The sequence below is a fragment of the Corylus avellana genome, chromosome ca8 (genome assembly GCF_901000735.1).
Source record: "Corylus avellana chromosome ca8, CavTom2PMs-1.0".
Lineage (NCBI taxonomy): Eukaryota > Viridiplantae > Streptophyta > Magnoliopsida > Fagales > Betulaceae > Corylus > Corylus avellana.
In genome coordinates, this window is record NC_081548.1 from 25,052,552 (window position 1) to 25,065,276 (window position 12,725).

Sequence of the window (12,725 nt, forward strand, 5' to 3'; positions counted from 1 at the left end):
CTTTTATTCTTCTATGTTTGGGTACGTTTCTTGTCATTCTCTACTCAGCATGCTTCTTTTATTCCCATTTTACATGTGCATGTCCATAAAAATACAGAAGAAATGACAAATATATCATAAAATAGTCGCAAATTTATATTTGAACTTGGAAGGGTTCAGTATGTTATTATCTCTCAACAATATCAAACAAGTATCTAGATTTATCTTGGTATAATTTTCCGTATAATTTTTCATTGAATCTCTAAAAGAGTCTCCACCTTGGAATAATTTGTTTCAAATTAACTTCCATCTTCAACCTAACAATTGGATATATTAATCTATACAAAACTTCTCACATCCTCAAAATGGCCCGACAATTTATTTTCTTTATATTCCCAAGAGCTACACCCCAAGGTCAATTGAAAGAAATATAACCGACCCATCTTCAGAGCTGCAATGCCAAATCCGGCTGCTGAGGTCCGTCAATCTGGACATTAGAACTATGTGAACCTGTTTGCCGAAAGCTCACATTTAAGTCGGGAGGAAAAGAAAACGAATCATGCTTATCATGCATTGCGGATCTCTGCCAAGATGCTTTCCCACCAAGCACCAGTTCTGGTGTTCCGGGTGACTTGAGACCAGAGCCCAGGGCCAATAAATTCCCAGAATGTGTTCTTGCAGTTTCAGAAAATCTGGCTTCATTTGATTCGTGATTGTTTCTAGACATTGGGCAGATGGTAGTGTTTCCACTTGAATCTATACCAAGCATTTGCGCAGGCACTGAAGTATCATCAGAAACAGGCATTCCAGTTAGTGTGGCAAGTCTTACCATCCTGATTTGTGATGAAAAATCTGACCCAAACCCACCATTTAATCCATTGATATCAGAAGAAATTGTGTGTTTCTGCTGAATTCCAAAAGGAGGCACAGGTTCTATACCTCCAATACTACTCTTCAGTGAAATCAACTCACTTCGAGAATCTAAATCTGTGCTTCCAAAGTCTTCTCGACCTTGCCACAAAAATCCATTTGCAAATACAGAGTTCGAGTCGGATCTGCTGTGATGGAGAAGTTTGCTTGCATTGTCATCTGGTATTGAGCTCACTGAAGATTTCTCCTCAGTAAATAAAGACTGCATGTGCTTTAATGCCTCGTTTTCTCCTATCCATCCAGGACCAAACTTCAGTCCAACGGGCAAAACTCTTTCAATTTTATTTGAAGCAATCTTCCAAACTACAGGCCCAAGATCTGCTGCAAACCGCGTGATGCTTCTTGCATAACCATGCTCCAAGTCTAGACCTACCTGATTTATACATTTACAATAGAAAAATTGGTTAGAAATAGACAATAATAGAGAACCAGTCCACAAACAGCAACCACACAGAATAAATTTAAGTACATAAGTACTTCTCTTCAGGGCAGGACAAATTAGTACTTGCCATTCAATTAGACCAATTTAGTGATACACCAAACCAAGAAACATCACCAACTTCATGCACATTATTGCTGGTTCTCAACAATGATGTTTTGTTGCAGATAATGTACATGACAAAAAGTCATTTGGACAGAATACAATCCATAATCTCCTCGTCAAACAACACACAAAAAAAAAGTCCAGAGCAAAGAAAAAACATTAAAAGAAGAAAAAAAAACTTATATATACCGCAATTAGTTGCTTCAATTCTCCTTGAAGGTTGCCCAAGATAGATAGCCCATGACCAGAATCCATCGAATGCTTATAGGTGTCACGCCTATTCTCATCTATAGCAAATTGGTTCTTCCCATTCTTCAAAACACTCTTCAAAACAGAAGCTACAATCCAAGGGAAAAATGACTCAGACATTGTAGAAAAAGCTAAAAAAAAATTAAATAACATATATATATATATATTATAAAGCAATACAGCACACCCACTTCAAATGTTACCTGGAAATTCATTCTCCCATTCAGACCACCAACTAGAACAAGTTTCATTGTTCTGAGACCCATGGGAGACCCTGACCAATGCATCAGCAGGGGGCAACTTGTCTGAAGTAAGTGCTTTTCTTAGATTGTAGGGCTGCCCTGCATTACCTCCTGCAGAGGTAAGAGCTGGATCTGAAGAAGGCTCAGGACAAACATTCTCAAAAGGAGATGTACCAAGGGACTTCTTCAGGTTTTTTCCTGGAGGTCTGCCTCTCCGCACAACTTTGGGTTGTGGCTCATTATCATCACTATCTTGCCTCACATTTTGGAAGTCCTTTTTTGCCAACTCTAGCATAGACCGTGCCTAAGAAAAAAGTCAAGTTCCAATAATGCAATAAAGAGAATTCCAAACCAGTGACGAGAATACAAGTTCAGACATGACCAAACCTGTCTAAAAAAAATAGTACTTGGTGGATTATACTGCATCGCATTTGTACATATCAGAAAGATGTCCTTCTGCACAAATTAAATAGTAACAAGATTTAGATTCTTCTGAGTTTAGCAGGAACCCAACTTTCTGTGTACAGGCTAAGGTAGAATGGCTTTTTGTTACATTTTAACGTCAAGTGATCCAAGATCAAAGCCATTTTATAATAATTCCACTAGAATATACCAAAAAACCTTTGAATGCAATAGCACAAGTCATTTATCAAAGATGCTGGAATTTTTAACTCATGCTGTACAAGTGCATTCAAGTACGACTGCCTCACATTCTCAGGAGCCTTGACCATTTCATATATTGATCGGATTCTCTTTCTACATTTTTTTTTTGTTCGCAGACACTGTAAAGCCATCCAGCAAGTTCTAATGCAAAACATTCTAGGTTGTCCTCATGTTTCCTAGTTACAAGTTCTGATTGCTTTCCTTTCATCACAGAGCAGCCTCAAGTTGAATGAAATTAACTCTTCCTCATTTTACCAGTTGTCAATCATTCAAAAAAGAAATATACACTCATTTTTCAAATGATGTTTCTTGATGACTGACCAAAATTAGCAAATAGTAAGTGTCTCAGTGCAATGAAAACCATTAGGAGAGAGATTACCCCACCTAACGGAAATGGGATCCATCAGCACCTGAAGGCTGAAAGATCACCACTGACAAATCTAGCTTGAGGAAAAACAAGATGAACTATATTTGAAGCATTCAGGTAATATCAATGTCAATATTACCTAGAAAACTGGAAATTTTGGCAAGAATTAATATGATAGTCAAAATATAATTCAGCCAAAGTTCACATAGGTTTTGGTACATAAATTCCTTCTTTTTTTTTCTTTTTCTTTTTCGTTCATGGCAGGGGTAGTGAACCAAATATTTGAACTATGAAGCTGGAGATCCCAAATCATATCCCAGAAACACGGTAAGTGATCCATATAAAATACTGAAGAAAACATCAGTCCCCCTCCAAAAGCAGTAGCAGAGTAACTTGCTTAAATAAGTTTTCTAGTGAAAGCACAGAAATCCATATTGATAGATTCAATGATTTTGATCTCAAGACCGAACTTATTCAGATTGGTAAAGCAAGGTCTTGGTTTCTAAGATTCTCATCTGTCTTTACCCTGGGAGCCTCACAAGATAAATCCTAATACATGACTTTAATCATTACAGCTGAAAGTACTTCCTAGATGGGACGATCATGAACAACTAACAAGGAATTGATTTTTTTCTTTTTCTTTTTTGGCCTACTCCTATTTGTTTTCTACTTCTTTTGCCCATTGCTTCTTAGAAAATACAAGTACCAAAGCAAATTTTCAGGACTCTTGATTTGAAGCCCTTGTTTCGTCTAGTGGTGATGTTGATCATACAATTTTTTTAATGCAGGAAAATCAAGACTAATTTAATATTCAATTCAGCCAAAAATTAAACACAAACAACAATTTTGTTAAGTAAGCTATAACTTACCAAAGAAAAAGCGAGCTGAATGAATGAAATTGTAGGTCATTAAGAATATTATTATAAAAAGGCACAGGCTTCAGTGAGCAACACCCAGTGGCCACAAGTAAATTCATTACTTGGAAAGCAAACTTAGGAGTTAGGGCATGAAAGTACATGTGCGCCTGAACAAACACAGGCAAGAATACAAGATAACAAGAAGAAAATCTATGACCCATGTAATGGTAAAAACTGAATTATACTTCAGACACAGATGACGATTAGACAACTCTGGTTACAGTATAAGTGTCTGTACGTCTCTACATGAATAAGTCTGTGTCTATAAATTTGCAGAAAATGCATTCTCAAACCAACCTCAAACTGTTCCAAGTTGGCATAAGCTCCCCCATCTAGTTTCTTCCTCACGGTTCCAAAATCCATTGGGTTCTCAATGATGTCATGGTAATCTGGAAGCTGTTGGGAAATAAATTTAAAACAAATCAATAAACGGGTATTCTAATATCATACAGAAGTCCAAAATCACCATTAAAAAAATGCACCTCTTCCGGATCCACAGGCTCTGAGAATACCCCACGAGTGTCCTTTCTGCAAGCGAGTTGGAAGAAAACCGATCAAAACCAGTAAAAAAATTAAAAATAAAACCTTAGAAGTTAAAAAACACACACACACACTTTTGAAGCCTGTCAAGGATGAACACCAGCAACTTTTTGTCTGGCAAAGGTGTCGTGGGACCGGACTCCACCTGCGACCCTGTCCATATAAAATGACATTATTAAATTTATTCACTATGAAAAAACAAAAATCAATCACTGTGAAAATTCCCCACAAGGCCTTTTCAGCAAAGATTTGAGATTGATTGACAGTTCGATACCATGTATGGTGTCTGTCGCTTTCCAAACCCTTTCACCCTGCAAAATTATCCAATATCAATGATGGAAAAAAACCCAATAAAAATTAAACAAAAAGAAGAATTGCATAAATGCTTTCAGTCATAACTAGAAAGCGAAAAAAAAATACATGGAAATTTACATTAAAGGCAACGAGAGTACAGGTGGGGAAAAAATCCGGAAATAATTAAAGAAAGAGACAAATTAAAGCTTTTCCAGACATGAAGGGTCTGTGCGTGTTTCTGTGTGTATTAATACAGACAATAAGAACACAAAACAAATAAATAATTGAAGATTTAAATTTGGAAATAATAATAAATAAATAAAAAATGAAAAGCCCACCCAGATTTCAATAAAATTAAAGAATATCACTAACTTAGACCGAGTCAAACTCGTCCATCCACTCGTTGATCCAACGAGCCCACCAACACCAAAAGCAACGAAATTGCGCGCGCAATCCAAACTACTCGATTACTTTTCAAAACGCAGTGGCAATAGAAGCGCACACAGTATGTGTTTCTTAAAAACATTTTCAGAAAATGACTTTCACAAAGAGAGAGAGAGAGAGAGCGAGAGAGAGAATTTATTCGTTGTATAAATTGGTGATCATCACCGTTAATGCATCAGTTCCGAGATGGGCGGCGCTGATCTTGCGCTTCTTGACGGCCGCCTCGGGATCCTCGATATCCGCAATTGAATCAGAGCCGTACGGACTCGAGCCAAACGACAAGGAATTCGGAGACACTGTCGTGTAATGTGGCTGGGGGTTCAGACCGAGTAGGGGCTTCTGCTTCTTTTCTTTCCGTTCGTCGTCGTCTTCTCCGCCGGAAATCCGCTCCGACATATCGGGGTCAGGGTTCCGGCGAGTGGCGCGACGGCTAGGGTTAGCGCTCAAATTGAAAGAATTAGAGTTTTGTTGTTGTTGTTTAAGAGAGCGTCTTTGGAGATCTAAGAGAGAGGGGCGACCCTTCTTCTTCTTCTGCTGCTGCATCGTCATCGTTGTCTCTGATATCTCGCCCATCGTATTTTCCTTTTCTTCTCTTTTGCTTTTTCTCTCTCCCCAAACAGGTCTTCAATTATTTTTTTATTTTTCAGCCTCTTTTGGGATTGGATCTTTGGTGGGGGCGGGTACCTTGTGAGTTACACGAACCGCGTAATGACGTGGAATTTAGGTCACGTGAAATGAAGGCTACGGCACGTGACAAACTTTTGGTGCCTTTGTGCCTTGCCATTTAAGACAAAAATAACAAAAAAAAAAAAAAAAAAAAGTTTTTATTCCTAACACTTTTGTGATGGGTATGTTTCCCTAATATTTATTCCCACGTAAGGTCCTAAATAACATTGTCATATATAAAGTCAATCAACCCTATCAAGCCTATTAAACAAAATTAATTATTGATTTGCACTATTATATCAACAAAAAAATGGGACAAAAACTATGATGCAAGTTGGATGTATTGCATAAAAAATTGAAGAAGCATGTCACTTGAGCTTGTGTTGTTAAACAACTAATTATCTCAACAGTTTAAGCTGATAGGAATAGGTAAATTTAATCACTTAATCAATACTTTAACACTCTCCCTCACATATGGGTTCAAACTCCATTTTAATATATGGGACCCAACACGTGAAATATTTAATTTAAATGGAAGTGAATTGATGGAATTAAAGTTTGATCCCAGAACTTTTGGATCTAATACCATGTTAAATTACCAGTTTTTCTAAAAGTTATGCACACAAATATGATACAAATCAAGGTCATACTTGCAATATTAGACTATTCTTTACACGATGTCTTGAAAATCTAATCGAGGTAAAGTCCCGGATATCTTGATTATTAAAAATAAAAATAAAAAGACTGCTTTTTTTTGTTTTGAAAAATGCTTTGTTTTTGAGTTATTTTCTTTCGCGTGAATATTATTAGCATCTTTTTCACATTTTCTCTTGGAGATTCTTGAAAAAGAAAATCATTATTTTGATAAAGCACAAATGGACCCAATTGATTCCAAAATGATTTGTGTGCTTGGGCCTGGCTCGAACAGTATTCTCCCATGTGAGTGGGCCCAAACCCGTAAAAGAAAACTTTAATTGATGCTGCCCTTTTTCCTAACTTGTCTAAAATCGTCTGCGTGATTCGGCCCATCACTGATCAGAATTCTCCCATATACGGCCACATAAACAGGCTTAATCCAGGAAGCAAAAAAAACCTGAAAGCATACATGATTAAGGAGAAAGAGGTGGACCTAAAAAAAGAAAAAGAAAAAAAGCACATTAGTTAGCTTTGCTAAACATTCTTTGTAGTTTTTTTTTTGTTGTTGGGTCAAAAGAAAGTGTTAAAATTACTGCTTGTACTAAATGATTAAATTAAATATTTAATTAAAATATAAGGTGAATGAGAAAGACAATATTTAAAATCAAGACCTTTATTATGATATATTGTTAAATTCTTACAAACTTCTCTCAACATTAAAAGGAAAACCTAGAGTAATTTTAGGTGGCTTATTTGTGTCCAATTAAGAATGATGTGATTATTAAAATCATCATTGGGCTTATGATTGATCATTATTGAATTTTGATCTAAGGGTGATTTTAATAGCCACGTCATTCTTAGTAAAACACAAGTAAACTATCTAGAATTACTCAAAAACTTAAGACCTAGGAAAAGAGGTTTCCAAACATTAACGTCGCCGCGCAAGTACAAGCATCAAAATTAGTTGTGTATTATTTGTTAAGTTGAAATTATTGGTAGGCATTAAGATATGCGGGCCGCAAACTCTTTGGATAATTTAAACTACAATCTCAAACAAGAAGCAATTATCCTAGAGTTAGGATTCTATGGGGTTTGGATTGGGTTTAATTAGATCCGATAAGATTGGCAAATGCTTTTATGCATTCTTCCATCCATCTCTCCACCATCTCCTCTCTCTTTGATTTTTTTTTTTTTTTTTTTGAAAATATCAAGATGTTAAAGAGAGAAAATGGTGGGGACATGGTTGGGAGAATGCGTTGTAGCAAACCTTGTTAAGATTTGAACACGTGTCCCATAATAGGATATAATGTATGTGTGTCTCAATTCCAAAGAGTAACCTTAGTGGGGATGTATAAATTCCTTGGCAATGTATATGTCTACACTGGTTCAAATCTAGCTCAAGCCAATAATTGAGATCAATTTTCAACTAAATCTTGATCCAAGCTGAACCCTATCTTATCTTATAACACAAGCGAGGAAAAATTAAGTTTGCACGTAACTATTATTTAGGCTGAGATTTTATGGCATAGATTTAGCCTCACATTGATATGATAGATTTGGCCCCATATTAATTAGGGTTGAACCAATAAAGAGAAGCAATGAATTGGGACAAGGATTACTGGCAATTAGTTATCTAAATTGTTAGTAATGTGAGGAGCATGTGTGAGAGAGCTCATATAAGATTCACTTGTCTGAATAAGTAGTTGGGCAATCCAAAATAAATTTATACAAGTGAATCATATATTAACTATATCACAATGTGGTGCCTAGATTATTAGCAATTTGAACAGCTAATTGTGAAAAACCCCAATCTCATTAATTGAATTAACACAGGAACTTTAGAATAAAGTGTAAATCACCTTGCCCAACAAAAGGGATAATTGTCCTAGGCTTAAATTTACTATCGATGTACCATATGGAATGAACATTATAACCCCCCAAAAAAAAAGAAGTTAAATTGTGCAAACCAACAAATTTTCTATCGCCAAGTCGGCTCTGATTGGCGAGAATTGTCTTTCGACCGTAAGTAGAGGTGATGGTAGATTTTGTTATAGATTTTTTTGCAGAAGTTTAAATCAATGTCAAGAACACTTTTAACCTTGTAACTTTCTTTAACCCGACCTTACTTGTATTTAAAAATAATTATTATTATAAAACGATGTTGTTTTGATTAAAGTCCAAAATGGCATCATTTTGAAGAAGTTATAAATTTGTTCAAAAACCCTAATTGGTTGCATCTTTGTCATTGAGTCTTATCTTCTCTTTAATCATAAAATGAGAAAGATGGCACAGGGAGCTCTCAGAATATTTTAAAACCAACAAAAAGTTAATTGTAAATCAATGAAACCATATGAAACTCCTAAAACATTTTAAAACCACACTGATTTTAAATTGCAAATCAGTGAACAGTTTAAAACAACATAAAACTTATTAGTAAAATTATATGGACTATTTTTTTTTTGTATTTTTTTCAAAAATTTAATCTTAATTATGAAATTAGCCCTTTTTTATTTCACTTAAAATGAAAAAAATAATGTTCAAACTAATAAATGAATCTCGTCTGAACAAAATCCCCACCGACACATTGGAATTACTTAAAAAAAGGCACTGTGAATACTTTTGCATGCATTAAATGGAAGGTTAGCATCGGAACTTAGAGGTGGCGGCGCCGCTCGTATCTAGAAACGCACGGACATGGCCCCGGATCTGATTGGGCTATACTTTCAGATACTCCTTGATTCGTTTTATAATATTTCATTGCTGAGGTCAGGAAACCCACCAACTCCGAGGGATTATTTATCATTTACTTTTGTTATTAAATGGATAAGTACCAAATATACAGAAATATCAAGAAGAAAATCAAGTAGATCATTTCACAATTGTCTTCTGTATAGATTTTATCTAAAAGGGTCAACTGGATAAGTACCAAGTATACAAATCCATTCCTCTATTAACGTTGGCTGTGCGCCACCGGTCTCTGTTGGGACTCTCTCGTGTCTTGCAGAGGGGTCCATTTTTTTTAATAAATAATAATAATAAAATTTATTTTTCCAAGTGATATGACGAATGAAGAAACTAGTTACATGGAATTAACGGGGTTAATACCATGTGTGCAGTTTCAGGCAATTTTTTTTTTAACATATTCACACAAGAGGAAAAAAGGGATTCGAATTAGTGACCTCCACTTCATAAAGTATAGTCCCAGTCGATTGAATTACCTCTTAAAAACAATTTTAAACGAGTTAAATAAAAAACGCAAGAGTTAAAAATTGGACTTAGAATTCTTTGAATTTGTGGGCAATTTAAAATCATGCTATTTGAAAATGCAACTTCTTTTAAAAAATCTTTAAATCAGCTTAAACTTTTAAGATAATTGGTAATTTAACATGTTATTAGAGTCTCAAAGGTCTTGAGATCGAACTTTAACTCCGTCAATTTAACCCCATTTAAATTAAATATTTCACGTGTTGAGGTTCACCTATTAAAAGAGAGTTTGAACCCACACGTGAGAAAAACTAAAAAATTATTAAAATAATAATTAAATAATTAAATTTACCATTTTCTATTAACTTATATTTTTTTATAAAATTTTGTTTAAAAATGTTCCTTGAAATCGCACACGGCCGCCAACAGACTCTTAAAAACCACCGGAAAGGAAATTGAAATCGCGGCAATAATTCTACAAGTGAATTTATAGTTTTATCTTTTATTTTAATGGAGGTGACGGTGCTAACTTCTAGGGTGGCCATGGCCACCTTTTTCTAGAAACCGCAATTCCTCATAGTCATAGATGCTGAACCGAATCAGCAGCCTATAAAGCAAGAACAACTCTGGAGACTGGAGGAGTACTATTAAGCCAAAACGGTAGACGTACGAGTGAAGTGCATGTCTAAATTCTTGGTTTTGCCATAAATAACGATTCTTTCATTATTTCAGAACAATGTGTATAGCGGTGTTTGGTTGGCAAGCCCACCCGCTCTTCCCTTTCATTCTTCTGCAAAACAGAGATGAATATCACAACAGGCAAGCTGATCATTTTGATTGCTCTTTCGTTTTTCTTTCTTTCTTTCTTTATATCTGGTTTTTAAATAATTCATTAATGTAATGGGTGTTTCGCGTAGGCCTACAAAGCCAGTTGCATGGTGGGATGGTTGTGAGATTCTGGGAGGGAGAGATGAGGTTGCAGGAGGCACATGGTTGGCTTGTTCAAGAGGAGGGAGGGTGGCCTTTCTAACCAACGTCTTGGAACTTGATACTCTCCCGGATGCAAAGAGCCGTGGAGACCTGCCTGTGCTTTTCTTAGAGGTATAAATAATGCTCTACACGAGGGAGAGATTCCATATTTACATTTGGCCGAATAAATTTGCCTTTTTTTTTTTTTCATTTTATTTACCTTTTTTTTTTCTTTTTTTTTAAAGCGTCTGCGTCTAGCTATTTATTTTATATATTCACTTTCAATATTTATTTGTAAGGGTTTATTTATTCTTTATTAAGAGAAATAATGTTCGAGATTTAAAAATATTTTGTTTTACATTTTGTGCATGAGTAACTCACCAAATTTTTTCTAAATTGCTAAGCTGGATGTAGCTTATTTTCCGGCTTGCCAAAATAATATTTGGCTAACTAATTGAGAATGCTTTTAGATGATTAGCATCATATCCTTCAAACTTTTCAAATTATAGTTAACAACTCCCTAAAATGCCTCTACCTCCAATTCTTTATCATTTATACCAAATGCTATAGATTTTGGGAGAATGTGGAGTGATGTATGGGATTACTCATTTTCTTATTGCCTCAATTTTATGGTTGGTTCACTTTTAACTCTTTGCATGGAATAATGGCAGAGCAAAAAGACACCCAAGGAGTTCGCAGAGGAACTGATTACAGATGCGCATCAATATAATGGTTTTAACCTTATTGTGGCTGACGTGTCTTCCAAATCCATGGTTTATGTCTCCAACAGGCCGAAAGGAGAACCCATTATCATTCAACAGGTTTCTCCAGGCATTCATGTGCTTTCGAACGCAAAGCTCGACTCCCCTTGGCATAAGGTTAGAATATGTACTCAGCCAAACCAAACCATATACCGCAGCTTGCACACGATTGCGATTTCTTATAATATAGTTTGAAAAGGAGATATTTTGTGTTCCATTACTAATCTACAACAGACCAGTTAAAAAAAAAAAAAAAAAAAAACAGAGCACTTCTTCAATCTGCTCGGTATATTTCAGCAGATTCATCCAGCAGGGTTCATCCCCTACATGTGCTAGTATGCATATGTGTCCACCTAAATAAGCAATCAATTCTTTCCTTTTTATTCCTGCAGGCCCAGCGCTTAAGACTGAGTTTTAAGGAACAGCTTGGTAAATATGGTAAGGGTGAAATACCTGTGAAAGAGATGGTTGAGAGGCTGATGAGGGACACAGTTAAAGCAGATGAAAGCAAATTACCTCGTATTTGTTCCCTCGACTGGGAGTTCAATTTAAGCTCCATATTTGTTGAAGTTGATACCCCACTGGTAAACTTATTAGCTATATTATATTCCATTTGCAGCCATGGAAATTTTTGAGTTCTATAATTTTATGTATCCACCTATCTTCTGGTGTACAGGGACCTTATGGCACTAGGAGCACTGCTGCATTGACCATAAGAGTAAGTGGGGAAGTAAGCTTTTATGAGATATATCTTGAGAAGATGACGTGGAAGGAAAAAACTGTGAATTACCGTATTCAGAGGCTGAAGTCATAGATATAGAGATAAGGCAATTGAAAGCCAGTGCTGGAATAAGAGATTGCTCATCTATTTGTTTACATGTATCCATGTAAGCAGTCTGTCGATGTATTTTATAAATGCAAAAAAGGCCTTACTAGGCACATTAAATCATAACATGGACCCCAAAAACAACAATGAAATTAAAAGGCAATCAATCACGCTTCTTATGTACTTCTGAGGCTTAACTAGGAGAAGTGTGCATATGGAAACACTGACTTACTCTAATAAGAGAGTGAAGTGCTAAACTCAAGCAGCCAAGACGATCAATAGTAATTGAGTTGAGGGTAGGAGATCTTTTGCACCACGAAACCAGAGACTTGGGTTATGTTTGGTACGCGAAATGGAAGAATGTGAAATGAAATAGCCATTATGATGGCCCATGAGAGAGTGAGCTATTCCTCAATTTAAGAAATAGTCATTCCCTCATAGACAATGGGAATGGCTATTTCAAGTGTTGGATCCTTATCATATACTCACTCTAA

At 35.8% G+C, this 12,725-nt stretch overlaps 2 protein-coding genes across 3 annotated transcripts; one reads left to right on the forward strand and one right to left on the reverse strand.

Moving 5' to 3' along the window:
* Window positions 1–141: 141 nt before the first annotated feature.
* On the reverse strand, window positions 142–5,808 carry LOC132190529 (uncharacterized). Its single transcript, XM_059605549.1, has 9 exons — window positions 5,335–5,808; window positions 4,706–4,742; window positions 4,506–4,584; window positions 4,374–4,419; window positions 4,189–4,287; window positions 2,332–2,400; window positions 1,906–2,248; window positions 1,643–1,791; window positions 142–1,282 (listed from the first exon to the last, which is right to left on the reverse strand). The coding sequence occupies exons 1-9, from the start codon at window positions 5,740–5,742 to the stop codon at window positions 425–427; spliced, it is 2,088 nt and encodes a 695-aa protein (XP_059461532.1). The 5' UTR covers window positions 5,743–5,808; the 3' UTR covers window positions 142–424.
* Window positions 5,809–10,136: 4,328 nt separating this feature from the next.
* On the forward strand, window positions 10,137–12,638 carry LOC132190109 (uncharacterized). 2 transcript variants are annotated; one of them, XM_059604997.1, is made up of 6 exons: window positions 10,137–10,341; window positions 10,408–10,494; window positions 10,593–10,776; window positions 11,316–11,522; window positions 11,798–11,989; window positions 12,082–12,638. In XM_059604997.1, the coding sequence occupies exons 2-6, from the start codon at window positions 10,412–10,414 to the stop codon at window positions 12,217–12,219; spliced, it is 804 nt and encodes a 267-aa protein (XP_059460980.1). In that variant the 5' UTR covers window positions 10,137–10,341; window positions 10,408–10,411; the 3' UTR covers window positions 12,220–12,638. The 2 variants fall into 2 exon arrangements, with proteins under 2 accessions (XP_059460980.1, XP_059460979.1); XM_059604996.1 differs by having other exon boundaries at window positions 10,137–10,335.
* The last annotated feature ends 87 nt before the right edge of the window (window positions 12,639–12,725 follow it).

Coding starts and splice junctions, on each gene's coding strand:
- LOC132190529 (XM_059605549.1), bottom strand. CDS start 5,742: ATGGGCGAGATATCAGAGACAACGATGACGATGCAGCAGCAGAAGAAG. Junction 4,585..4,705: donor AGCGACAGACACCATACATG/GTATCGAACTGT, acceptor TTATATGGACAG/GGTCGCAGGTGGAGTCCGGT. Junction 1,792..1,905: donor ATGGGAGAATGAATTTCCAG/GTAACATTTGAA, acceptor CTTGGATTGTAG/CTTCTGTTTTGAAGAGTGTT.
- LOC132190109 (XM_059604997.1), top strand. CDS start 10,412: ATGTGTATAGCGGTGTTTGGTTGGCAAGCCCACCCGCTCTTCCCTTTC. Junction 10,777..11,315: donor TGCCTGTGCTTTTCTTAGAG/GTATAAATAATG, acceptor GAATAATGGCAG/AGCAAAAAGACACCCAAGGA. Junction 11,523..11,797: donor TCGACTCCCCTTGGCATAAG/GTTAGAATATGT, acceptor TTATTCCTGCAG/GCCCAGCGCTTAAGACTGAG.